The sequence below is a fragment of the Ipomoea nil genome, unplaced genomic scaffold (genome assembly GCF_001879475.1).
Source record: "Ipomoea nil cultivar Tokyo-kokei standard unplaced genomic scaffold, Asagao_1.1 scaffold1421, whole genome shotgun sequence".
Lineage (NCBI taxonomy): Eukaryota > Viridiplantae > Streptophyta > Magnoliopsida > Solanales > Convolvulaceae > Ipomoea > Ipomoea nil.
In genome coordinates, this window is record NW_017617849.1 from 2,565,564 (window position 1) to 2,593,503 (window position 27,940).

Below are 27,940 nucleotides of genomic sequence, written 5' to 3' on the forward strand. Positions count from 1 at the left end.
GGCGCCACCTATGCCAATTTTTACAACAGTGGTCAGGTTAAAGAGTTTGATTCAACAATTAGACGCAACTTATTTTGTAAACTCGGGTCCAAATATTTACAATTTACATACTAAATGTTCATAATTTATACATACAATGTTAACATATATGTAATTGATTACCTTGTTTTGTATTCACAAATTCTTTTAAATACTGTAATCACGTAATATTAACGAATTAAAACTTAATGACCCTGTATTGTATTCACAAATTATATTCAAAAAATTCATAATTTCAATTTATACGTAGTTTATGACCAAGGTCATCCTTGCAAGAGGTGGACCATGGATATAATAACTCACAATTAGAAATATCAGAGTTCAAAATAGGATAAAAAAAAACCTATGCAAAATAAGAAGGAATTTAAAAATCGGAACTTTTTTTAAGAACAAGTAAATAGATAGATAGAGAGAGGTGTCTCGTGAAGCAGCAGGTGAAGAAGAAAAAGAAAAGAAAAGAAAAAAAAAATCAAAATCTCTCTCTCCTTCTCTCTGTGTCTCTCTTCCGCCGATTCTCGCTCGCAATATCGCATTCATTCTTTGCTTCTGCCTTTTTTATATCACGAGATCCCTATCTATCTCTGTTTTTCTTTCTCCTTTTCTCATGTCTTCTTCAATGCCTCCCTTCTCCATTCTTTCACCTGCTTTCTCCAGACATTGCTGCTGACTCTCAGTGCTAAGCGAGGAGGAAACACTTATAGTTTGTGTATATATATTTATATTTGTTTGCCGGAGGGAAGGGTGGGTTTGAAATGCCGCATTCTCGGAGAGGGTCGGTGTCGGAGATTGGGATTGACGGTTTGAGCGATAGGTTGAGGAGCTCATTTGGGTCGGAAGTTAACAAGCCCGATTTCCGGGAGCTCGATCTGGGCTCGCCCGTTTCGCCGCTGCCGGCTCGCCGGAATGGGGGCTCTGCGGCGACTACTGCTACTACCACTACAACAACAACTACTACTAGTAGTAGCTCTAGCTCGTCCGGATCGGTGTCGGGCCGGGCCGGGCCGAGCTTGGTGTCGAAGAAGTCCGATTGTAACAACTCCGGTGAGCTTTCGGGCTCGGCGGAGAGTTCACCGGGGACGCGCAGGTTTAAGCCGCGTCACGCGCGCTCTCACTCGGCTGGTGCCCCCTCTCTAATATACTCCGGCGGGTGCTCCGTCAACTCCCCGCCGTTGAATACGCTTCCCACTGGGAATATCTGCCCCTCTGGGAAGATTCTGAAGACCGGCATGGCCAGCAAGGCCACCAAGACAGATGTTTTGGGGTCCGGCACGGGGAATTACGGCCACGGGAGCATAATGCGGGCCGGGGGAGCGCCCAAAACCGCAGGCGCTGTAGGCGGTACGGACAGTAGTGTCGCCATTGCCATGAATTCTAGAGGATTAATGATTGGCGGCGAGACAATGAAGAGAGGAATGCGGAGTAATGATCCGGAGGAGATGAAAAGGCTAGGCAATGAGCATTACAAGAAGGGTAATTTTCATGAGGCTTTGAATCTTTACGAGAAGGCAATTGCGATTTCGCCTGGAAATGCAGCTTTCCATTGCAACCGTGCAGCGGCATTGATTGGTCTAAAGCGGTTCACAGAAGCAGTGAGAGAATGCGAGGAAGCTATTAGGTTGGATCCGAAATATGTTAGAGCCCACCATCGCTTGGGATCTTTGTTTCTCAGGTAAGTCAAATGATGTTCCGATATTTGCTTCAAAGTTCAAATCTTTATTACATGTTTTATTGGGATTGATGGATTGGTTTTAGATTTTACTCGTTTACTTTGTGGATACAAATGTTGATTGTTTAAAATGTGGTGTTATTTGAACATTTGATCTGCATATGTTGGTCTGTTGTTTTTCACTCTTTGCAAGATCTTGTTTATTTGGGTGATCTTTTCATTTAATGGTTTTGCTTGTTTGAATTTGTGGCCATTTTTACTGCTAGATATTCCTAGTGTTCTTCATCAATGAATCAATGATAGTGCTGTCCTTGTTTTTAATCTGGGTTGCAGTACATTTTCTTTTTACTTTTCTGGATTCAGATCTCTATGTTCTTTCATTTTTTCTATCAGTTTCTGCAACAACTTATGTGTAGGCTTTGTTGTAGTCATATGGACTATGCAGGGTTTATAGAGCATTACATTTTGAGATTATTTACACAGTACTTTATAGATCATTGGGTTCTTTTGATTTAGTACTGGTAAATGGTAATATCTATGTAATTTTAACCTATTCGTATTCGAACCTACATTTTGCATTTTAGCTGTAAGCAACCTAATTCTTTCAAGGGTCACAGTGTAGGACAGGTTGAAAATGCCAGGAGGCACATTTGTCTTCCAGGGCACCAACCAGATCTTATTGAGTTGCAAAAGTTGGAGGCAGTGGAGAAGCATATAGGGAAATGCAATGATGCCCGGAAAGTTAGTGATTGGAGGATTACTTTGAGGGAAGCAGATGCTGCCATTGCTGCTGGAGCCGATGCATCTCCACAGGTAAGAATGTTGCTTTGCAGTTGCAAAAATTGAAGTATGTGCTCCATCTCAACTAAAAGCCTAAGCTGATGGTTGGATTGCACATTAATGGCTATATGCTCAACAGCAAAAAGGGTAATGCTTTGAGAGGTTATTACTCCGATGACTGATTTAAGTGAAATTGAATTTGCAGCTATTTGCATGCCAAGCTGAATCTCTTTTGAAGCTCCATCAATTGGACGATGCTCATTCGGTCCTATCAAACATTCCTAAAATGGAAGCATTGGCTGCATACTCCCAGCTAAAGATTTTTGGGATGCGCACTGAAGCATATTTGTTCTTTGTTCAAGCTCAAATTGAGTTGGCTCTTGGAAGGTGAGTTCGGAACTTTAAGCTTCTCAACAAATGGCTCTAAGAGTTCATCGGGAGCATGAGTATGGATTATGAATATTTGCAGGTTTGAAAATGCTATTGCAGCCATTGAGAGAGCATGGCAGCTTGACTCTAAAAATATTGAAGTTTCAGATTTATTCAACAATGTGCGGTTGGTTAGCCGAGCTCGTAACCGTGGCAATGATCTGTTTAAATCAGAAAGGTTTACTGAAGCTTGTGCAGCTTATGGGGAAGGCCTCAGATATGATCCCGCAAATTCAGTTCTCTACTGCAATAGAGCAGCTTGCTGGTATAAGCTCGGGCAGTGGGAAAATTCTGTGGGTGATTGCAACCAAGCTCTCCGAATCCACCCCAGTTATACCAAAGCCCTTCTCCGAAGAGCTGCCTCATACATGAAGGTAATGCCCACTTGTATAGTACAACTTGGTAGAATTTTTGTTTTTATTGGTGAGACCACGAGGTGTCATGAGAAGGTCCTAACTGTAGGAAGCACCTTTAAGCCCGTTACTCAGACTAATCCCCGGTCGCACCAGGCTGGCCCAATTAAGGGGCAAAGTGATGGCCAGATTGATTTTTCCATACGAGAGGGGGTTCGAACTCTCGACCTCTCTTAAGGAACAAGAGTGCACGGCCACTCACGCTAACCAAACTGGTTACTTGGTAGAATTATTTTGTTCTTTTCTATCTTCTATTATTCAATTGCAACTTTTTATGCAATTAAGAAGCTTCTAAATGTGGCTTGGCTATAGCTTGAACGATGGGCTGAAGCTGCAAGAGATTATGAAATTTTGAAGAGGGAACTTCCTTATGACAATGAGGTTGCTGAATCTCTGTTTCATGCCCAAGTCGCACTGAAGAAATCTCGGGGAGAAGACATTTATAATATGAAATTTGGTGGAGAGGTCGAAATAGTTTCAGGTCTTGACCAGTTCAGAGCTGCAATTTCATCTCCAGGTAGGCTTTTATTTACCATAATGATTCTTGCATTCATTATTCCGTGGTGATCCCAAATTTACACTAAGAATTTCAGGTGCATCTGTTGTACATTTTAAAACGGCATCCAATGTTCAGTGCAAACAGATCGCCCCATTCTTGGACACGTTGTGCACTAGATATCCATCAATAAATTTTCTCATGGTAAGGTATCATGCCCAATATTTTCTGTCTATTTATTGCGGGGATGCTTTAATATGGTTGTTGACTATGGCATATATTGAGTAGATTTTTTCTACTCGTTGCACATGCATAACGTGTGAAAAGATGACACTAATGTCCCTATGTTTAATTGAAGGTGGATGTAGAAGAGAGCCCTGCAATTGCTAATGCCGAGAATGTTAGAATTGTACCGACATTCAAAATTTACAAAAAGAGCAGCAGAGTGAAGGAAATGGTGTGCCCGAGTCCCGAGGTGTTGGAGTCTTCGGTGAGGCATTACAGTACTTAGTACTCGGTACTTGCTTCTTCACCTCTTCTCCTCGCATTCCCTCGTGCCCCCAAAATTACTGGGATCAGCTCCTCCCTGCATAATACTATTATTACCTGTGACATAATCAGACCTACCGCAAATAATCCCATTAGGAGCCATTTTGGCCTAAAGGCCAGTGGAATTCGGAGGAATAGTTTAGTACATTTTCCCCTTTTTACATTTTATTCATTCATGGTTCCACAAGTCTTCCCCGTCCCCTTTTCTTTGTAATTCTTTTCTTCTTTTTTATTTCCCCGAAAATTTTCATATAGGCTGGCCTCTTCTTAGTACCTACCCCCATCTTCTCTCGTAAACGAGAGACATTGAAATCAATATGTACAATTCATTACAATGGCCCTTTAGGTGGAAATGTTTAGAGAGACAGATGGCCGGCTTGTCGGCTTTGGATGAGGATCTAAACATGTAGATACACATGATATAATACATACCCCCGTAAAAAACACGACGGGCCATTGAGGGAGATTGGATTGGATGTGTGGCGGAGACTTCATCGGGGTTAGTGAAAGAAGGTTGAATATGATGTTGTTATTGATATTATGATGTTTTCTTTGCATAACCATCAATAAAAATTTCTCTTATTCTATTACTTTTCATGGCTCATATGCATGCCACTTGACTCTTGAGAATCTCCATTTTTGTGTGGCATTTGGTTTACTTTTTAGGCCAAATCTGTGTGTTATTTGTGTGATCTGTGAAGAAGCAGAGCAATCAAGTCATTACCTAAAAGAGGACATTCCCAGCTACCCAGTGGAAGAAGGTAGCTAAAGTACATTGAGAGTTGGGTGGTTTCTTAATATGGGGTAGTTGATTGAATTTATTGCTTTTTCTGATTGAGTGTGTAGGGTGTAGCTGTCCCTTTCTGCTTCTGTCCATTTCCCTCCCCAAATCCACTCTACACACTTCTTAACTTAAAATGCTGTGTATGCAGTACTATGCACATGCTTAGTAATCATAGTTGTGATCATAAGCCCTGGAGAAATAGTTCAGTGATTGAAAGGTTGAGTGCGGGTGTAGTGACCCAACAAATACCCGAGTTTGAATTTTCAATGGGAGAGGATCTCAGTTTTGGGGCCAAAAGTAAGTACTCAAACCTTGTGTCACTATAACCTGGGGTGTGGTTGAGTAAAAGGGATTAATCCATCTTTTAACCAAAGGTCAAATGTTCGATCCTTAGTTTTGGGTATGGAATAGTTTTAAATCTCCAGGCCAGTTGTCCCACTCAAAAGAGGTGTTTACAATTCAGCGAGGGGATTAGTCACTGTGTCCGACGATAGAAACCTTGGGTACACCCAAAAAAAGATCTTGTGTCACTATGGTATGTCTCGTAATTTATCTTCTCTCACAATCTCCAGGATAGGGGGTGAGGGCCAGAGGGGTTTTCGGGTTTAGGGTTTAAACCTGTAGTAGTGATTATACATGCATATCAAATTCTTCTTCTTGTTGCTGTTGTGTTTGATCTATTCAAAAGCTCTTTTGAACCCTAATTTTATGAATTATAGATTTGGGTGAGAATGAGTCAAATGCCCTCTTCTAAAGGGCTTTTGTATGATGCCCTTGATCTTGATTGATTGGGAGTCACATGTAAGCATTTATGTTGCAAACTTCCAACCACACTCCATAAAGGGCAGTTGGACCCCAACAAAAATTTGTCCCAAAATGCTCACTAGTCGGTGTCCAATACAAATTGGAATTTAGAAAAGCAAAAATAGAAAAAAATAATAAAAAAATAAAAAAAATAAAAAATATAGGTTTGAACCAAACCTCTCGGTTCTAGTTTTGATTCCTCGCAATCTAATCTAGATGTGTTAAACTGACGAGATAACTCGAGCAAAAATGCCCCGCCCGGGATCACTCCTAAATATCAAGTCTTACTAGTTTTCTTATACAAACTAAATAAGCAACAAGACAGTAAACTCGAATCCATTGCCCGAGAGTATAATTTAGCGTCAAATCCTTAAATGATGGCCGTTGGAGAGGTGGAGGATAATTAGGGAAACAAAGTGAAGAAGACGACGAGCATAGCAATGACACATCGCTGTTAAGGTAGTGTACAACGTAGCCTTGAGAGTGTACCGTACGTTGTACGTAAAAGTAAAGATGAAGATCGGAGGACGATAAAGGTGGCGATGATGATAATGTACAATAATGCACTGCACCACCAAGCTTATATAGCCGTTGGGATGCAGTATATATATCAGACAAATGAATCCCTCCCTACCGGTTAAAGACTTAAAGATAGATACATAGATAAATGCTCTCCGCCATAACTGTCAGATTCTGCAGGCTTTTGTTGTCATTTGCCAATGAAGAAGTAAAAATCTACCAAATGGATATGTTGTGTTCATCTGAAATAATAAATGTATGATTTTATGAAAAAAATTAACTTTTTAGTTAAAATGAAATACATCATTCAATTACTTATTTTTTATTTTTAAAATAATAATTAAACAGGTCACCGCCAAGCATCTTCTGCACTGATGGCACTCGAGTTGGATTCTCATCAGTATTGGCTGGTGAAAGTGTGAAACAAATCTAAGCTCTTCTTGCTCTTCTTTCGTCTTAGGCCTGGGACAAAGACTAGTTTGAAGACGAAGAAGAGTTTCTCTTTGCCCCGATCAGAAATGAAAGAGGGGCTTAAAATTATTTAAACAATTAATTAATTTTTCATAAATCATCAGTATTGACGGGTGAAAGTGTGAAACATGTCAATTTTAATTTATTTGCATAATTTTAAATTGTTCAGAGAATTAATTATACATTTTTGAAAATTTAATGATTCAATTACGTATGCGTATGAAGTTGAGCTAGCTATTTCAACATTATTTGTTTTATGTTTATCTTGTATTGTTGTGGATAGGCAGGGATAAAAGCATAGGGGATGAAGAGTGAGTCCCTAGCCCCTAGGGCAGTAGGACAGCCCTTTTGATCTATCCTAGTACAAATAGGACTCATAAAAAGGCTAATTCAACATCGAGGAACAGTGTGACCTATAACTAGCTAGGAGTTAACATTATCCCAATTTGATCGTGCATGGATGGGTTTTTTTAGATGATAATAATTAGTTATGGGTTAACATTATAATATTTGTATTGTGTTTATTTTGGATTTTGAGTAATTTATACTCATTAAGATAAAAATTAATTTGTATTTATGTATTCACAATGTTATTTTATATAAAGAAAGGACTCTAACTAACTCAAACAACTCCACAAGCATGGTGGATCAAGAGACTAAGTCAAAGTCCACCATTCCGAATCTAGAGATTGTCTATGGGGCAAAAATGACTAGCGGCCTTCACCCTCTGCCCGGTTCTTGCCTTTGGTCTCTTGCGTTGTGCCCCAGTCCTTTGCACCTTGCTCGGAGGTAGAGCATCCTTTCTCTTGGTTCCCGGGTCGTGAACTCTTCTTGGACCCAGGTTATGGCCGGGCTCACTCCTAAACCCTGTTTCTATATTTTTGGGCTATATATGCATTTAGTAGAATATCAATATATACCAATTTTAAAACATCCATTCATTATAAAGTGTGAGTTTGTTGTAAAATTATAGAAATGAATCAGATAGTGGGTATAATCACTTCGGACTCATACCTATCTATATCGAAGACTCACAACTGGCTAATCACATGACTAACATCAATGGACTTCATACTTGTTGATGATATAACGAGTTTGAAAATGGTGGCACATAGTGATAGATGATTGTAGCTCACATTTTAGCATTACACCATTGACACATTGTACTAATAAATATGCAAATAAGAGTACGTACTGATGAAGAGTCATATCACGTACTTTAATCTTTTTCCCTACAAATTGAATCTCTAATTTCAAGAGTTTCACACTCCGATCCGACAGAACATGTGAGATAATATAAATTATGATAACGCAGAGACTCAATATATAAAGTAAAATATCGGTACACACAAGAGATCTATCTACTTTTGACATAATTCCTACACTGCCGCTATTGAGTTTTGAATCTAGTCCTTTCTAAGCATTATGAGGGGGAAATATTGACAAGTATACTATATATATACACTTGAGACTTTGGTGGCACTCCTACCCAGGTTTGATTGAGTAGTATACCTAACTTCAACAACGCAATAATGTATGATTCTCAATGTCGCAATCTCAATAGTTCATTGGAATTTTGCGTCAAATTCCTTGTTCCTTTATTGGGTGGCATCCATTGTCACATCTTAATTAAAGCATTGTCTTCCATACAATTAAGATGAGATTATAATATCTTATTTGATCAGCTATTTATAACTATATACTAATTTAAATAGGTATTAGAGTCCTACTTTAATAGTTTCGATAACACTATATGTTGTACTCCTATATGTAAGTAGTAAATGACAAAAATAATTTATTTATTTTTGGAGTTCATAACAAGGTTTTGACAAAGTGAATTACAGGGCGTTTGATTGGGAGTAAGGAATTAGGGTGGAAAGGAATTGCAATTTGGTGGGAAAAGAATAAGGTGGGAATAAAGTATGAATTCAAATTACATTGTTTGGTAGGGATGAATAGAATTATTGGGTAGTGAATGAAAGAAGTGATATAAAGACTAAAATGTCCTTGTGCAATAATAATAGTAGTAATAATTAAGGGTACTTTTGTCATTTCATCTCTTTTTCCTTTTTCCACAACCACTGAATTGCAATTCATAGGGGGGGTGCCCATGAATTGCAATTCAGCAAAAGGAGGGAATTGTAATTCTGTGGAATTGCAATTCCCTCCAACCAAAAGGCGTAATTGTGACTTCCATTGAATTGCAATTCAACTACAACCAAATTACACCCAACCAAACATGCCATGAGTGTTTTATTGTGTAGAATGACACTTTAATAGTTGTGTATAATTTGGTTGAATTCCAATTGTATGCTTGTTTTTGAAATGTTTAATTTATTATTGCGAGTGCAGAATGTCATGTTAGTCACACTTTCACGTGCTCGTATCCCGCTAAGAGAATAGTAGGACATTGAGGAAAAATGAACATATATATTTGTGCATATATTGTTCAATAATGCTGGTAAAGAATTCTCGTTTGTTTAAAAAAAGAACTAAAAATCATATAGTATTATCCATAAAATAAAATTACACAACACTCATATAATCAGTCGTGAATAAAGGTCCAACGCAATCCAAAAATATATATATATATATAATTCAAGAAATACAAATCATAAGAGCAAAGGTTGGAGTAAACAGTTGTGTTTGATGGTACGATGGGTGGCAGGCGAAGAGGAAAATATGGTGAGTATTTAGCTGGCCGCGCCGCCTGGCCCCCCATCTATCAATGCCATTTGGTCAATAATCAATATATAGTTTACCTTGCTCCATACTCTTCCTACCTTAATCAATTATTGTCAATCAATATTCCACCATTTCTTCAACTTCATACAAATGTTTGGTTTAATGGTAAATCAAAGGAATAAATGTAGTTGACAATGTGTATGTTAATGCGTGTCCAAAAGAGAATAGATTACATGACTTCGTATAATTGTGTAAGGTATATATAATGCCAGATTATCTTAGTAAATTTTAAATTTATGCATTCAGTTAAATTTGAAATATGTAATAATATTAATATGTTTGGTTGGGGGTCATGTTTTACAATTGTTATACTAATACCATGGACCATGTCTACTTTGCATGGTGGACTCTGGTACAAAACTACATTCATATTATGTGCATTGAATTAAAATGTTATGTACGTATAATCCGTTAATAAATTATGTACCGTTACAATTAACATATTATGTACTTGCAGTTAATAAATTATGTACATATTACCTAAGAAATTGAAAGATATCACGTTCCTTCCAAAACAACTAAAAATCTAATGCAGAAATCAAATTAAGTGATATTTCCTATAAAAAATTACATAACTTCAACCAAATATGAATCTTACATAACCTCAGTGGATATGGAGATGGCGAAATGACCTCAATTTTAATAATGGGGATCGTGACCCCAAGAATAAGATAGACTACTGGATTTTCAATCAAATTGAGTGCTACAAATAGCAAATTGGGTGGTGCAAATAGAATTTCCCATATCATAATGCATATATCCCACTTCATTTTCAATTAATTAAAAGGTGTTGCATCGGCAAAGATTAAAAAGTAAAAGGAAATACTCCGTACAATATTACTCAACACCTAATTCAAACCCAATCCACTAGTCTCCCTACAGGTTCATTAATCGGTAAAAATCCTTCGTTCTCTTTATGAATTTTAGAAGCACAAGACAGATGCCCAGCTGCTACTGTGTATAAAGCTTTCTCTCCAACATCAACTAAAGAGAAATCAACTCATGGGCATCCGAGACGCAAGGCACCCCCGCCATAAATTATACAAATTTCAGGGGCAAGAAAACAATTATCAAGCAATAATTAGAAGCAATTAGAACAATGTCCATTTTGTTTCAACCATTCTTCAGTTCTTCCAAGATATCATACTAATTAGACAGTCAAAGAGTACATTGCACATTTTGTTATTTTTTAAAACACCTTTCTCCACAACTGTTAGGCACCACTGGCGTATAGACGTGTCCATTCTTTTGCTGCAAAATACAAAGGAAGAAAAAATCAATGGATGTTGTTATAACATGTAGAGTCACTAAGAACTTTTGCAGGATAACTTGCTCAAACAAAACTGCAACACAAACCTGTTTCAACAGCTTCAGCCTCATTTGTCTTCCAATGTTTTGCAATGTTCTCGGAGAGTGGATCGTCAGGATTTGGAGCACTCAAAAGTGCTTGAATACTGTAAAAGGAATGAACAAATTACATAATTTTGAGAAGTGTAAACCGTCGTGAAATGCATCATTTAGATCATCTGTACGTCTCCACCCAACAGTCCCTCTTATCAAATTTAATAACTTGCTGGAATATTGTTTCTAAGTTTATAATGAAAGAATACCCACTAGCGAGGCCACATCCAAAATTTCCTTTTAACCTGCCTGCTATGAATCACTAATCTTATTCTTATTTATTGCATGAATCTTCACAATTTAGTATTTAAATTAGAGTTCAAAAATAATCAATGAAACCATTGATATAATTGAAATTTTAATACCTCAAAAGTACTGTACGAATCTGAAGAGCAGGACTCCATTTGTCTTTAAGTATATCAAGACATATCCTCCCAAGCTGCATAAACAGATTCAATCAATAAAATGCAATGAACAAGCTTAAGTGGAAAGCTAATAAGTGCATGTTTGGCCCAGCCAGAGCTTAATGAAAAGAAGCTTTTCTACTTTGAAGTTTCTTGAAATATAGCTTTTTGCCTTTTATTTGGTTTTTAAAGACTTTTTTTTCCATTATAGTGATTGGGGCTTTGGTTTTGCTTTTTGGTGTAGATAAGCTCTAATAGACTGGATCAAACAAGCACTAAAACTAGTGTAGTTAGAAAAACCTTATCAATGTTCGGATGATAGATTTTGGTGAGGAACCGAACCTGTCAAAATGAAAAATATGAATGACATCTACCAAACACCAAGATTGGGCACAGATGATGGCTATACTAAATATAGTGCTTTGAGAAAGAAAACATATCAAGAGAAGGAAATCCTTCGAGTTAATCAGGCAAAAGAACACTTTGTTGACAGCAATATACAATGAAAGTCCACCAACTACTAAAAGAGACACAAGCAATCCCTTACATGCCAATTTCTCTCCCATGTGCATGCCAGGAAATCAAGTATAAAATTAAATTAATAAAATTCTCTTGTATGTTCAATTAGTGCATGAAGAAGTCAATAATAAAATTTAGGAATAAAGGTCAAATAGGCCATCCAACTATATACAATAATTCAATTAGGCCACTGAACCTAAAAAACCAACAATTGGGGCCCTAAACTAACCAATTTCAAACAATTCTTCCAATTTGAAGGTTTCCAAAAGGTCAACAGGTCATCCTTCCAAATTAATTATTTTTTAAAAAATATAATTTTAAAATTATTTATTAATTTTTTTTTTTTAAAAAAAGGACTGGCGGGAGACGAAGAAACTGGCCGGAGACAATTGTCTCCTGTCGGAGTCTGTTTTTTTTTTAAAAAAAAAAAAAAATTTAAAAACAATTATTTTTAAAATTTATTTTTTTAAAAAAATAATTAATTTGAGAGGATGACCTGTTGGAAACCTTGAAATTGGAAGAATTGTTTGAAATTGGTTAGTTTAGGGACCTAATTGTTAATTTTTTAGGTTCAGTGGCCTAATTGCATTATCCTGTGCAGTTCGATGGCCTATTTGACCCTTATTCCTAAAATTTATAATTTTAATTCTTACCACAAAAACATTTTAAGTGAAAGTACAAACTTAACAATCATCAGGTAGTCAGGACTTCACAAAAAATCTGTCTGCAATTTCCCAAAAGACCAGTAAGGGCATTTACTTGCTTATTTTTAACATCCTTTTATCATCAAATTGAGTAGATTATACCAACGCTTTCCACCAAACCAAGGTATGTACTTGAGACAGGCACTGCTCTCATACAAGTGCCTGTATTTGCCACTGTATCACCATATACCTAACATCCACTTCTCTCTTCTAAGTCTATTCATCTCACACACTCACCTTCACAGTTGATGCAAATTGAATGCAGGCTTCTATTTTCACCAATAAGTAACTAGCTCCATAGTATTTATTTTATTAAAAAAAAAAAACAAAAAAAAAAAAAAACAAAAACAACAACAATAAACAAACAAAAAAAACATATGCTACAAGAAACTGGCTTATTTATCTAAATTTACTGGCATACCTTTGGAGCAGCCATTGGATATTCTTCAGGCAAAAACAATTCCAGTTTGAAAACACCTCCTAGATAGAAAAAGCAATGGAATTACACAGAAGAATAGTCAGAGTGAGGATATCATATAACAAAAGAATCACGTACCTGCTAGATATTTAAAAAGAGAAGCCAATGGTCAAAACCGAACACTGTTTATATCATCTATGTATCCCTTCATTAGATAAAACATTTCTACCTTCAGCTCCAACTGATCTAATGTCGGAGAAAAGTTCATTAATTGCTAAAGTTTCACCTACGGCTACTTTGGTTATGAATATTTTCCACTTATATTGGCTACGGTTAAAAGTTAGAATCTAATTAAATACTATTGTTTTATATTCACAATTTTAGTTGTTTCTCTCTTTCAGAATTAACCATGAACTAAACGATTAGCCTAAATCTCATCTCTCAATAAACTACAGGGAGAAAAAAGAAGAAATCTGCAGTAGACTCCATTATATGTGTCTAGCCTTTCCAAACAAGAATTGAACACAACTACACAATATATACTTAGACACCAAAAATAAAGATCGAGCCAATTTTAAGCACCTGATACCAAGAGACATGGTGCATAATGGTAACAGATAATCTTCACATCTCATCTACTCTAAAGATCGCTGATTACCTTCATAAGGAGACTGTGTTGGACCAAGAATCATGACATTAAAATAACGCATATTGTCCTCTGATGGAGATGCACTTATTCCTGGTGCTGCACTCAAATACCAAAAGTAGTACTAAATTTCTTAAATTCTATTTAATTATGAACACACAATACAAACAAAACTGCAAAGCCACAAGTTGAAGTTTATTAGCTCAATCTCAAAAAACTAAAAATAAGAATTAAAAACAAAAACATAAATCAATAACTCAAGTCATAGAGCCATACTGTTTTACAGCAATCCAGCTCATAAGTTAACATGCAAAGCCCAAAATGTACTATTGGATAATTCAGAATGCATCACATTTGACCTAAAGATAACATTATTGCTAGAAATTGAAAGCTAAGTGAGCAGCAAAACTAGAAATAAATACGTATAGCGTGCAGTTCCAAATGGTTGATACAAACTTGCACACTGAGAAGACGCATGAACTACAAGCCTTTGTAACTATTCATGTGTGTGTATGGCGGGAGAAAGCTACCTGGTTCGCTGAGAAGACGTTGAGTTTCCTGAAAGATCAGAACAAAGAAAATCAATAAACATCTATCCACAAAAGAAACTAGAAGAAATTGCGATCGGGCGATCAAATCCCTAGCAAAATTAGTGATCAAACACAATGAGTTAAAACCAAAGTTTGTGAACGAATCGAAACAGAGATCTAAGTAAAAAGATGAAGATGGAGGCTTGAGTAGAGACCTACCTTGATGATTCTTCGGGGGAGATTGCTGTTCGCCATTGAGATGAGTTGGAAGGTTCTCTCTGTCGGAGAGTTTACGCCTGAGACTTTTGTATAGAGAGAGAGAGAGAGCGATGATAGAGAGTTGAGATTTTTCTCTACACTATTAAATATGAATGCGGGAGGGCTCGATTGGAAATCTCTCCCCGTTTCTGAGCGTATAGAAGTCTAACTAAAGATTGAGTGTGTCATGGCTTTACAAAAAGATTGAAAATTAAAATCACAGTTATTATTTGATTGATAATTTTTTAAAGAGTTATTTAATTTTTTATTTTAAATTTATATGTGACAGTTTATTTTAAAAATTTTATTATAATATTTTTTTTTATTCTAGTATTATTGTGATATGATTAATTTTGGTCTTTTATAATAAAATTGTTAAAATTTTGTAAAATTGAATGACATTTTAATCTTTTTAATACAAAATGCGTTGACCCGATAAAGTTTTTATGTTTATTTTTTGAAAAATTTCATAATTGAATAGTGAAATGTCATTGTATTTAACGAAATTTCAACGACTTTTTTGATAAAAGACTACAATTAATTATGTCACAATAATAATATGACCAAAAATGAATGTTCTGATAAAAAAGACTAAAAGTGGACTACCACCTATAAATCTAAGATAAAAAAATGAAATTAACTCATTTTTTAAACATAATTATGAAATTTGATTATCCATCCCATCAAAAATCTTACTCCCTAATTAAAAAGTGCTATCATCCAATCTTATTAGTAATCTATAATTTTTAAGTTGAGATCGAGCCTCAGTGGAAATGTTGGTGACTCTTTGTGCTTCATTAGGTTGAGAAAGTATATTTTAACAGATACTATAATGTAATAGAGTCAGTAGCATTCAAAAAAATACTTTTAGATTTTTTTTTTTGTTCATATTGATGCTTTGAATGTCATTATATTCGGATCAACTAGTATTTTCACCCGTACAATGCACGGAATGATTTATTATAATATTTTAAGAATATTTAGATCGATATACAATTATATAAATTATAACATCGAATATTATATAGTGCAATTGAAGAATTGAGTTGTATCGACTGTATTTTCTAATGTTATCATTGCTTGAATTCGAGTAAATAATTGCCCAATTAATAATCAATGTGTAGATGTACGCATTCGGTGCTGAAAATTTAGAAATTTTATATATCAGTGTTTATGATTTGTATTAAGTGGCAAATTTGCTTGTTGTCTAGCAACTCAATTATATAAATCAATTTATTTGTATGGAATATATAATTTATGCGTAGATATATACCAATTTTGTCATCCTCGCTTAAAAAGAAAACATAATATCACTGGCTGGAACTACACATTATTGAAAACCTCTTTGTAGACGACATTGGTAGTAGCAACAGAATCTTGTACATCATCGTCTAGAGCTAATACCTTCAGGCCATCAAGATGTGTGATTTAGGAAAAGCCACATACAATTGTCCATTGCCCATTGCATTACTATTTTCTCTGATAAATCAATGAGCTCGGAGTCATATGTATCTCATATAATACATATATTATAGTTAATCCGTTTTCTTTTTAAATAGTTAATAAGGGATCATTTAGAATTTTGAGTCTAGTAATATTCATTTCTTTTTTCAATTGGCATAATTTATGTGCCATTTTTAACCATAGTCAATTATTTTTTAACACATATTAATTAGTTAATTATTAATAACAGATTTTTAATATTTTCAGTCAATTATTAATAATAGATTATTTTTCCAATTTACATATACTATTGTTAATCTGTTTCCTTTTCGAAATAGTTAATCGGGATCATTTTTAATTTTCAGTCAATTATTAATATTCATTTCATTTTTTAATTACCATATAATTAACATAGTCATGCAATAACGTAGTAACAATTTCTCTGTGCAAAATATTCTCAAAATAGTTTGCCCATTGCATGACTATTTCCTCTAGAAATCAATGAGTTCAGATCCATATGTATTCCATATAATACATATATTATAGTTAATCCGTTTCTTGTTCGAAATAGTTAACTGGGATCATTCTTAATTTTCAACCAATTATTAATATCCAGTTCCTTTCTCAATTGGCATAATTTTCGTGTCATTTTTTATATCAGTCAATTATTATTTTGTTACTACATATCAATTAATTAATTATTATTAATAGATTTTTTTTAATATTTTTGGTCAATTATTAATAATAGATTCATTTTCCAGTTTATCTATACTATTGGGCGGTTTGACCATTTCTTTTTTCATTTGAATTCATTTGTGATCATTTTTAATTTTTAATCAAGTATTAATATTCATTTCATTTTCTAATTGGCCTAATTTCCGTGCCATTTTTATCATCAGTCAAGTATTATTTTCAATACATATTAATTAATTAATTATTGATAACAGATTTATTTTTAATATTTTCAGTCAATTATTAATAACAAATACTTTTTTCAATTTAACTATACTATAGTTAATCCGTTCTTTTCGAAATAGTTAATATGGAGATCTTTTTTAATTTTCAGATAATTATTAATGTTTATTTCTTTTTTCAATTGGCCTAATTTTCGTGTCATTTATATTCTCAGTCAATCATTTTTTTTGCAATACATATCAATTAGTTAATTATTAATAACATATTCTTTTTTTTTCTTTAATATTTTCAGTCAAATATTAATACTAGATTCATTTTCCAATTTACATAAACTATTGTTTGTATAAATTACATTGATTTTTTGTTTTTATATTTTCAAACATTTATTTTCATTATAAGGTTATACACAACCAAACATCAATATTGGTAATCATTCCAATTTCACCCTATTACCAAACATGCAAAATAATTTCATCAAAATACTATATATATATATATATATATATATATATATATATATATATATATATATATATATATATATATATTATATTATATATGCTAATATAAGAGCTAATAAAGTTAGGCATATAGCAGGAACTAAAAATATCCATTCAATTATTTGATAGAGTAATGGAGTGTATGAGTATTTATGAAAAGTAAATGATATAATAGAAGATAAAGTAGGAAAATTCATTTCATCAAATAATTGAACAGATATTTTTTAATTTCCGTTATACACAGTCACTAATCCCCTCGCTGAATTGTAGACACCTCTTATGGATGGTATAAACAAAATAGTTATTCATAACGGACTCAAAATAACCAATAACAAAAAGTCCTAATCACACTTAACCCATGATGGCGCTACGAAACATGCGTATTGGTTTGATATTGTATGTATTACAACTGCATACAATGTTTTCTTTTCGTTAACGGTATAGGCGAAATAACGTTTCATTTGTCTATTATAAGAATTAACAGTTGACATATTTGTAAAACGAACAAATACGTCCATGTTGGAATTTCAAATGCTTAAAGAGGTAGGTATAGTGTATATACAAGTTACAAAGTTGGCTAGATGTTGGTTGGTAGTGAATGTTGATGAAAACTGTCGTGGTTTATGTAGAACTAGGAAAAACACAAAACATACCTTCCTAAGAGGCATGTTACATGAATTTATAATAAAAAAAAATACATATTATTATGTTATAATTCATATATGCAGTTAACACTGCATTTCGATCGTTTACGATTTAGATTTCATTTTCGTTCCAACACTGTCGAGTATTCCTTCAGGAGTTGGATTAGATGAATTATCAGGATGCAGGGCATTACTAATTGATGTAGTTGAATTTTTTTCGGACGAATCAAGCCTTATTTGCTTAATCTTCGTCACGCCTTCAGATAATGATGACGTAGAAGTTATAGATGGGAATTCGAGTGTGCACTTCAATACCAATGGACGGAACTACAAACAATCATATCATGCTCTCGAAGATTTGTTTGAATATCGTGTCGAGGCTAAAACGATAAACTATTTGGTATTCTTTAATTGCCAACCTGGAAGGATTTACACGCTTATTTTTTACTATGTGAGGTCGAACAAATGAACGAAAATTTATTCACTTATTATATTACAGATTCCGTATTCGTCGATGACGATTAGTAATAAAATAATGTTTAATAAAATCATAATTTAGTTGTGGTCCAACAATCTTTTTTTATATATACATAAAAAAAAATTAGAGGAACTATATATATATATATATATATATATATATATATATATATATATATATATATATATATATATATATACACACACACTATATCTTCTATACTAATAAGAGCCCAAGAGAGTTAGGCCTATAATGGGTAGAAAAAATGACGGTCAAATTTTTTAATCAAATGAATGACTTAGATTGATCAGATTTTAATTTTTTCCTTAAGATTTCCTAATTTATCCTTAATGAATATGATTATCTGTTAACTTTTCCATTAAATATTATCTTTTCTGTTAATTTCTGTTAGTTTCAATAAGAAATTTCAATAAGAAAGATTTTATGTTCGAACCCCATCCCAATCAAAGTTGGCATAATTAGTACTCTATTTTACTCTTATTAAATTAAATAATAATTTAGTAGCTACAACAAAAAATAGTACACATGCATTTCTTTAATTTAGAATTATGTGTCTACAATGTCTTTATTCAAACAAAATTATTCATTATCAATAAATTAAATAAGAGAAATAATTTCATTAGTTATATTATATTCATTTTTCTCGAATATAAAATTTCTTTACATTCAAATTCATTAATTGATTATATTCGCTACATTGTCCCTACAATGTCTTTATTAAAAAAAAAATATTCATTATCAATAAATTAATTAAGAGAAATAATTTTATTAGTTATATTGTCTTTATATTTCTCCAATGTATAAATTCTTTACATTCAAATTCATCAATTGATTATATTCACTGCATTGTCTATTATCTTTTTTGTGCACTATTTTTTAATTAAATATCAAAATTATAATACAAAATAATACTATATATTTATTTACCAAGTATTTTATTAATACCATGAAAAAATTAAAAAAATATAATTAATAAAGCCAATCATATCAACTACTTTGAGAGATTTGTTGACAAAGAGAGTATTCAAATCACACACAAATTGAAGTGAGAACTACCTCGCAATGTCCTTGTTTGACAATCAGCAGTTAGCGGTTAGCATTAGCGGATTATATTAGCGAATTTGACCAGCGAATTATATCAACAGTTAAAACGATATTTGAAAAAATTAGCTGTTTAGATTAACCTGTAAAATGACCTAATGGTATAATAATAATAATAATAATAATAATAATAATAATAATAATAATAATAATAATAATAATAATAATAATAATAATAATAATAATAATAATAATAATAATAATAATAATAATAATAATAATAATAATAATAATAATAATAATAATAATAGTTTTAAAAAATAAAAAAAATATAATTAAGCCAATCATATTAACTACTTGGGGATTTATTGACAAAAAGAGTATTCAAATCACACAACAAATTGAAGTGGGAAACTATCTCGCGATGTCCTTGTTTGGCAATCAGCAGTTAGCTCTTCAATATTAGTATATATTCAATATTTTATGCCCTAATTTTTATTTGCTCTCCCTTATGTCCCATATTTGGTTTCAACCATACCTAAACAATTATTTTATTGACAATTATAATCAATATTGACTATATTATCTTGCATTTGTAAACTTAGAATTGACTATTTAAATACGCAAATTTAAAACATTCAATTATCTATGCATGAACAATTCCAATATAGTCTTGCCTTTGATATAATTTAAAGTACTTATTTGAAAAAAAAAAAAAACATTGGGCATTATCCCAATCGCGCAATGCGCGTCAAAAACTAGTATATATATATATATATATATATATATCAAAATTTTATTGATGATTTTTTTTGAGTGAATTCCATTTTTGGTCCTACTCTTATTGGGGTCTTTCCAGATTTAGTCCACTATAATTTTTTTTGCCAAATTACACCCACAGTTATTAACATCGTTCCAGTTTTAGTCCACGTTAGACTTTCCGTTCATTTGGCCGTGATTTGGAGGGGCATTTCCGTCATTTTTTTTGTTTCTCTTCTACAGTATCCACTTCTGCGTCCAGCATTTTTTTCAAATCAACTTGTTCGATAGTTAAATTAGTAATTATCACTTTACTTTTGCTTGATTCATCTGAGGCAATTTCAAGCTGTTTCTGAAGCTGTTGGAGTTTCTGTTGCTGTTCGTTCAAGAGCGTAGCATCTGAAGCTGCCTTCTTTCAACAATCAGAGAATTCAACTGCACTTCCAGACCATTTATAGTGATATTTGTTGAATTCAGTCTGTTAAGTAGCGCTTGTCGCTCTTCATTGGCCTCCTTTTCCTGCTTATTCTGCTTTTCCTTTTCTTTCAGCAGCTCAGATTCGAATTTCTTCCCCATTGAAACAATGGTGGTTTCTTTTTCCTCCAGTTTAGCACTCATCTATTATGCAAATAATAGTATATACGAGTACACACTTAACATATAAAGCAATGCTAAGAAACTTATAAACTTCACTTTTCGAGATTTAATTGATCCAACCTCTGATATTGCTTACTCCAGAGGGAAGAAAGAAAAGAATTCAAGAATTCATGATGAATATATATATATATATATAAAGCTTACAGATTCTAGAGCTTCATCAGAAATGACTTTTTCCTTCCTGGCCAGTGCATAGAGTGCGCCTAGCACCCCTGTGCCATAAAAGCCAAATCCCATTTAGAAGAGAGAGGAAGGGGTTCTAAGATTGCGACTCTCCGCCTTGAATTTTTCGCTGGCTACAAGAAAACATTCGCTTTAGAGCAGATCAAACTTGAAGACTATATACAAAGCAACAAGCGCAGAATCCATCTCTCTTAAATTCTGCAGACTATATTTGACAAAGAGTCAGACCTCAACTTCTTGTTTCTGGTCGGTGGCCTTCAATTCAGAAATGTCTGTAATAGAATCCTCTCAATGTCGACCATTGATTTGAAAAGTATATAAAGAAATAGAAAAACAATCTTAAAACATGTTCATATTACTTGGAAACAAACTATTTAATGAGGTCTATTACATACCATCGTCTGATTTGGGAAGAAATGGTAAAGTAGAATACAAACACAAGAAAATGACGGAAATGCCCCTTCAAGTCACGGCCAATTGACGAAAAGTCTAACGTGGACTAAAACTGGAACGATGTTAATAACTGTGGGTGTAATTTGGCAAAAAAAAATTATAGTGGACTAAATCTGGAAAGACCCCAATAACAGTAGGACCAAAAATGGAATTCACTTTTTTTTTTTTTTTTATTAATAAAATACCCTAGTGATTGACATGTAATAAACAAATAAAGCATTTATTGACACAATATAGGGAAAAAAACAAAAAGAAATAAAAAGCCTTAAATAAGTAGGGTTTTGCCAATTTATTAATACATAAATTTATATTTATTAATGTGTATACATTTACCGTATTATTTACATATAATGTATCGTACCCTCTCTAAAAATACATTTTATTAAAAGCTAATAATGCATTCCTCGAATGCATGTTAAAAACATGCATTTCTCAATGTAGCTTTTCCCTATGTTTGTATCAAAAAAAAAAAAAAAATCGTTATACTTTTGTATCCCATTCACAAAGCCGTCCTGCGAATTCACCCTTTTGTGGCCACCACGGCGCCACCCTGCCCCTGACAGCTTCAAAAATCAAATACAAGAGGGTAGGACTCTAGGAGCGCTCAACTCTCTGGACTCTCATCAATGGCGTTATTGGCGTTACCGTTTAATCCATGCAACTGTCTTTCGATCAAATCTTCAGACCCAAGAAAGCCCTTAACTCACATTCCCCCAGCCCAGCTTAAAACCCCAACCCCATACCCGGAACCCAAACTCATCGTCACCGGCGGATCTAAGCTCTCCGGCCACGTTGCCGTCAGTGGGTCTAAGAACTCGGCTTTACCCATTCTCGCGGCGACCCTTTGCTGCTCTGGCTCTTCGAAGCTCCAGAATGTGCCCGATTTATCTGATACCCGAACCATGGCCTCCATTCTGGAGTCCTTGGGTGCTAAAGTTGACATTTTTGGTGGTGAAATGGTGGTCAATGCGGGTTGTATTAAGTCAGTGGAACCAGATTCTAGCCAGATTGGGAAGCTCCGAGGTGGTTTCTTCGTGTTAGGGCCCTTGCTGGCTCGGTTCGGTGAGGCCGTGGTTGGATTGCCGGGCGGTTGTGATATTGGGGCTCGTCCTGTTGACTTGTACATTAAGGGGCTTCGCGCTCTTGGTGCTGTTGTCCAGTTAAGGTTAGTTAAGTTTTTGGACTCTTTATGGTCTGTTCAGCAAGTGAAAACAACAACATTTTGTTTTATTTTATTGTTTTAAACAGAAGAAAACAAGATTGAAAAAAGACAATATTTTTCCAAATCAAATAGACCCTTAAAGCCTTAATCTTTACATTTATTTTCTTTTATCTATTGTATTGATTAGCCCGAATTTTGCTTTAGTAACATGCTTATATGGTAAGAAATGTAATGAAATTGACTAGAGATGATTGAATTGGAAGGTGAGAATGTTTCTTACCCACAATCTTGCCTACAAAAGGTGAAATTCCTTTGCCACAACCCCCACACCCCGGCACTATCATGGCCCGATATGATAGTTGAGTGGTAAATTTGGTGACTCAGCTAGTGGGTCCCGCAAAGAGCTCACCACATTGGGGGAAACTCACACAGAGCTCGATCCTTGGTATTGCCCACAATTTACCCCCAGGAAACAACTGAGCTATCCGTGTGGGTGACTTTGTTTAATTTATTGTAGGGATGGAAAGGTGCATGCCCATGCTGCTAATGGAAAAGGACTGGTTGGTGGGAAGATTTGGCTTGATTATCCGAGTGTCGGAGCAACTGAAACCCTTATGATGGCTGCAAGTATGGCTGAAGGGAAGACTGTACTTTCAAATGCAGCTCAAGTATGAAGAGAGTATTGTCAATTGACTTCTTTGATTATAGATTCTGTGTTCTTTATATGCCTTATCTGATGGAAATGTAAAGGTTCCTAGCTAAAGGTTCAAATGTGTGCATATCAGGAACCGGAGGTGATTGATCTTGCTCGCTTCTTGACAAAATGTGGAGCATGCATTGAAGGAGCGGGAACAGATACTGTTTATATAAATGGAAGGGATCGGTTTCATGGTTCTGAGTTTAGTATAATGCCAGATCGCATTGAAGCAGGGTCGTTTATGTTGGCTGCTGCAATTACTCGATCCTGCATCTCAATTTCACACGTTGTTCCTAGCCACTTGTCATGCTTAATAGACAAGCTTTCAGGTGCTGGTTGCAGAATTATATGGAAAACTTGTGACACCTTGGAGGTATGTACAATCACTTATTCTGTCTCCCTTTCTCTCTTATTTATGTCTTTGGATGATAATTTGATTTGGAAGATAAGATCAGATTTCAGCTGTCCCTCGGACAACTAACGATGATTTACAAGGCTTTGATATCAAAACGCGTCCATTTCCCGGATTTCCTACGGACCTCCAACCTCCAACCATGGCTTTACTCTCAACTTGCAATGGCTCAAGTTCCATTGAGGAATCTGTCTTTGATAATCGCATGGGCCATGGTATGTGCCTATAAGTTGTTACACTTTTTTTTAGTCAAAGTGAACTGGTATCTAGTAGCTTTTTTCTAAAAATTTCTCGAATTTTCTCTGCAGTGAAAGAACTCCAGAAATTTGGAGTTAAAATTCAGGTTTGTGGAAGCAAAGCATTGGTTTTCGGGAAGAAAAATTCCAAGTAAATTTCAATAGTATGCTTGAGTTCCTTTGCAATACATCTGGTTTGAATCGGTATCTAAAAGTTTGATTGCACTCTTATCATTTTGCTAGTCATCATCTGGTTGGTTCTCATGTTACTGCAACTGATTTACGCGGGGGTATGTCACTGGTTTTGGCCGCTTTGGCTGCTGAAGGTATTACTGAAATTGGTGGTATCTCACATCTATATCGGGGTTACGAGAATTTGGAAATGAAGCTTCAAGGACTGGGTGCTCGCATCAAAGTATAAAGCGTTCTGTTCCATTGAGATCCCTGGTGAAAAATCTGATCTCAGCTTAGCAACATGGTAATTTGTTTTGGATTTGATCTGGCACCAACTATTCGTTAACTCACCTACTTCTAATGGGATGATTGCTAATAATGAACCCAACGAAGATATATTTCTAAATTTGCATGCCTAGAGAGCCATTAACAAAAGTTTTAGCCTCTAAGCTGTTTAGTATTGTAGGAATGAAACATGATAGTAAAGCATGGTTTCAATGGAAAGATTCAAGATGAAGCGTTTATAGGCTTTAGTTTTACTTCTCTAATAGGAGTTAAAGAGATTAAACATGGAATAGGCTATGATCTAAGGCTCCCATGTCAAACTGCCAACTTTTCTTTGTCTTGGGTTGTGCCGTTTGCCAACTTTTCTTTGTCTTGAGTCGTGCCTTCCACTTCTTTCTCGTCGTGCCCGTTCTGGAGTGGGATATCTCTATTCACTTCAGCTTTAACCCTTTCTGTTTTTTTGTTGTGAAGGAATTCAACGAGGCCTTGAAGGGAAAGGCTAGTGTTCTTGCTCTTTATCAGTTCCCCTGCAACTTCAGCCGGAGTGACCTCTACTTCCTCCAACAGCTCTTCAATTTCTGGAAACAGCTCGTGATCGCGTATCTCCAAATAGTTCACCGCCAACTGCTTGAATGCGGAAAATTTGCAGTATGACAAATGGATATGCATATCCATTCTTCCAGGTCTTAGCAAAGCGGGATCCAATTTGTCAATGTGGTTGGTTGTGAGCACAATTATCCTTTCCTCTCCACAACATGACCAAATCCCATCAAGAAAGTTAAGCAGCCCGGACAATGTGACCTACAAGGTATGAAAGTTAGATTGGGAAACGAGCAAATATATATATATTTTTTTGGTCAGACCACGAGGTGTCCTGAGCAGGCCCTAACTGTAAGAGGCACCTTTAAACCGTACCATACTCAGACAGTCAGACTAATCCCCTTTTGTATTGGGCCTGCCCAATTAAGGGGCAAAGTGCTGGTCAGATTGATTTTTCCATACGAGAGTGGGTTTGAACTCCCGACCTCTCTTAAGGGACAAGAGTGCACGACCACTCACGCCAACCAAGCTGGTTGGGAACGAGCAAATATAAACTGGAGAAACGAATGATTATTGAAGTTACCCTGCTATGACGATTTTCTTTTTCTTCCCCAGTCTCCCTATTCTCCAGCTTGATGCTACAGTCAATATCCTCTATCACGAGGATTGATCGGCTAGACATGCCAAGCAGCAACGACCTCAAATTCGAGTTGGTACGAACTTCCGTGAGATCCATATCATATATGTCGTAGTTGAGATAATTAGACATGGCAGCAATCAAGCTTGATTTTCCTGTTCCAGGAGGGCCATACAACAGGTAACCACGCTTCCATGCTTTACCGATTCTCTTATAATACTCCTTCCCCTTCACAAAGTTGTCTAAGTCCTCGATAAGTTCACTCTTCGCCTTGCCATCCATAGCCAGCGTGTCGAATGTCATCGGATGCTGCAGAATGAAGTCGCCAGAAGTCCATCCTCTGAGATTCGAGTGGAACTTCGTCTCCTTGGCTTCATCTTTTATGGCTTTCGATTCGTTCAGTATGTGTGGCAGGTACGATCCCACCACTTTCTCCTTATGCTTCTTGTGAAAGCTGAGCTCGTACACACGCAGTTCGGATCTCAGAGACGCGTTTAAGTCTCTGGCATCGTCGTTTTGCTTTGCCGAATCAAACTTTATGCATATGAACCTCCATTTCAGCTCGACGTTCTCATAGTAATCCACTATTTCTTCATTCCCGTCCATGCCCATCACCAGGCCCTTGTCGTTCTCCGTCTTGCCTAATCTGACTCTTTTCGTCGAAGGGTGCTCGAGCTTTCCCAGATAGACCTCGACTGCATCAAAGAGCTGGTTCACCGACACGCCCTGAAACTCCTCGATGACAATGGTGAATCGGGTGGAGAAACGGCGGTAGAGGCTGTGAACGCCGTCGAAGAAGTAGTGACGGAACTCCTTTGGAACGAAGTCCCTAGCAACGCTGCGGACGAGCATGGCGGTGGCGGTGAAAGAGGCGATGGCGGCGACAATGGCCTTCATGTTAGACGTGTTGTCTTGGAGGGCCATTGGAGATTGAACTGAGATTTTAGTGAAGGTGGAGGGGAGAGGGGAGGGGAGGGGAATGGGATCAGGTTAGTGCTCTGTTCAAACTTTGAAAGGATGCATTTTATGTTTCCTGGGACGTGTATTTAAAAGTCTTTGAGACATTAACAATTGACTAGAGGTTGACTAGGAAGTTTCCCAGAAATACCAGTTTTCACACGCGGTTAAGTTAGGTTAAGCTATACTCTTTTATAAGTGTAATGTGAAGATTCTTTTGAAATAACACATTTAATTAATTGATAGATCTAATTTTCAAAATGGAAGACATTTTTATGGAAAACATTAAGTGATATCCTGCTTACTACTAACTTGATTATAAGGAGAGTGGAAATTGATCCTACTTGTGCTATGTGTGGTATTACTCATGAGGATACTATGCATTCATTGATTTTGTGTGATTTTGCTAGCTCCATATGATGTGAATCCTACATTCCAATCTCTAATATTGTGACAAATAATTTTCATTCTTGGTTTGGTGAAGTTATGAATATTTTAAACACTGATGGAATTATGTTCACATTTGCAATTCTTTATTATATTTGGAGTGCGAGAAATGGTGCAGTTTGGGATGCTTACATGCCGACTCCGAGAAAGCTAGTAGCGATGGCCACTACTACGCTCCATGCATGGCGACATGTTCACCACGGCAGCAACCAGCAGCAGACTGTTCCGGTACCAAGTACAGCGAGACTGCCGTAACACTTCTTGTCACTACCAGCCATGTCGTGCCACCTTTGGTATGGACGTGCCATTTCAATGCGGCCTACCATCCCACGACAAACAAAGCGTCCGTTGGTGCGGTACTTCGAGACAAGAATGGAGGATATTTTGCAGCGTCGATTGTTTCTCGCCATTAATGGCCGAGGCTTATGCGTGCAAGGAAGCCTTGTCATAGCTCAGAAATCGTGGGGAGCGGTTTATTCATCTCTACACAGATTACCTAACTCTTCATCACTATTTGTCTTCCACCACTGGACCAGTTCGTTCGTACGTTGGCTATGCCATAGATAGTTGCAAATCTTTTATTACTTATTTTGATTGTTGTTTTATCAAGTTCGTTCCTAGATCAGGTAATTTACTAGCTCATACTTTAGCATCTACAACTTTAGATCAGACTACTGCTATGTATTGAGATACTATCCCACCTGACTTTATTTCAGCTTATATC

General features: G+C 35.4%; 4 protein-coding genes across 7 annotated transcripts; 2 read left to right on the forward strand and 2 right to left on the reverse strand.

Moving 5' to 3' along the window:
- The first annotated feature begins 451 nt into the window (after positions 1-451).
- On the forward strand, positions 452-4,962 carry LOC109188229 (TPR repeat-containing thioredoxin TTL1-like). Its single transcript, XM_019338817.1, has 7 exons — positions 452-1,708; positions 2,323-2,518; positions 2,691-2,872; positions 2,955-3,288; positions 3,640-3,844; positions 3,921-4,027; positions 4,182-4,962. The coding sequence occupies exons 1-7, from the start codon at positions 792-794 to the stop codon at positions 4,332-4,334; spliced, it is 2,094 nt and encodes a 697-aa protein (XP_019194362.1). The 5' UTR covers positions 452-791; the 3' UTR covers positions 4,335-4,962.
- A 5,787-nt stretch (positions 4,963-10,749) lies between these two features.
- On the reverse strand, positions 10,750-14,705 carry LOC109188230 (ubiquitin-conjugating enzyme E2 36). Its single transcript, XM_019338818.1, has 8 exons — positions 14,537-14,705; positions 14,318-14,345; positions 13,800-13,886; positions 13,145-13,203; positions 11,801-11,842; positions 11,462-11,535; positions 11,052-11,149; positions 10,750-10,946 (listed from the first exon to the last, which is right to left on the reverse strand). Exons 1-8 carry the CDS (start codon positions 14,570-14,572, stop codon positions 10,909-10,911), a joined length of 462 nt encoding a protein of 153 aa, XP_019194363.1. The 5' UTR covers positions 14,573-14,705; the 3' UTR covers positions 10,750-10,908.
- A 7,448-nt stretch (positions 14,706-22,153) lies between these two features.
- LOC109188256 (UDP-N-acetylglucosamine 1-carboxyvinyltransferase 2-like) lies at positions 22,154-24,625 on the forward strand. Of its 3 annotated transcripts, none has more exons than XM_019338847.1 (6): positions 22,154-22,834; positions 23,349-23,499; positions 23,617-23,901; positions 23,984-24,155; positions 24,249-24,327; positions 24,423-24,625. In XM_019338847.1, the coding sequence occupies exons 1-6, from the start codon at positions 22,296-22,298 to the stop codon at positions 24,595-24,597; spliced, it is 1,401 nt and encodes a 466-aa protein (XP_019194392.1). In that variant the 5' UTR covers positions 22,154-22,295; the 3' UTR covers positions 24,598-24,625. The 3 variants fall into 3 exon arrangements, with proteins under 3 accessions (XP_019194392.1, XP_019194393.1, XP_019194391.1); XM_019338846.1 differs by having other exon boundaries at positions 22,155-22,834; positions 24,420-24,625; XM_019338848.1 differs by lacking the exon at positions 24,423-24,625 and having other exon boundaries at positions 23,991-24,155.
- A 98-nt stretch (positions 24,626-24,723) lies between these two features.
- LOC109188255 (AAA-ATPase At3g50940-like) lies at positions 24,724-26,870 on the reverse strand. Of its 2 annotated transcripts, XM_019338845.1 has the most exons (4): positions 26,798-26,870; positions 25,759-26,763; positions 24,982-25,436; positions 24,724-24,926 (listed from the first exon to the last, which is right to left on the reverse strand). In XM_019338845.1, the coding sequence occupies exons 2-4, from the start codon at positions 26,734-26,736 to the stop codon at positions 24,914-24,916; spliced, it is 1,446 nt and encodes a 481-aa protein (XP_019194390.1). In that variant the 5' UTR covers positions 26,737-26,763; positions 26,798-26,870; the 3' UTR covers positions 24,724-24,913. The 2 variants fall into 2 exon arrangements, with proteins under 2 accessions (XP_019194390.1, XP_019194388.1); XM_019338843.1 differs by having other exon boundaries at positions 24,724-25,436.
- Positions 26,871-27,940: the final 1,070 nt, after the last annotated feature.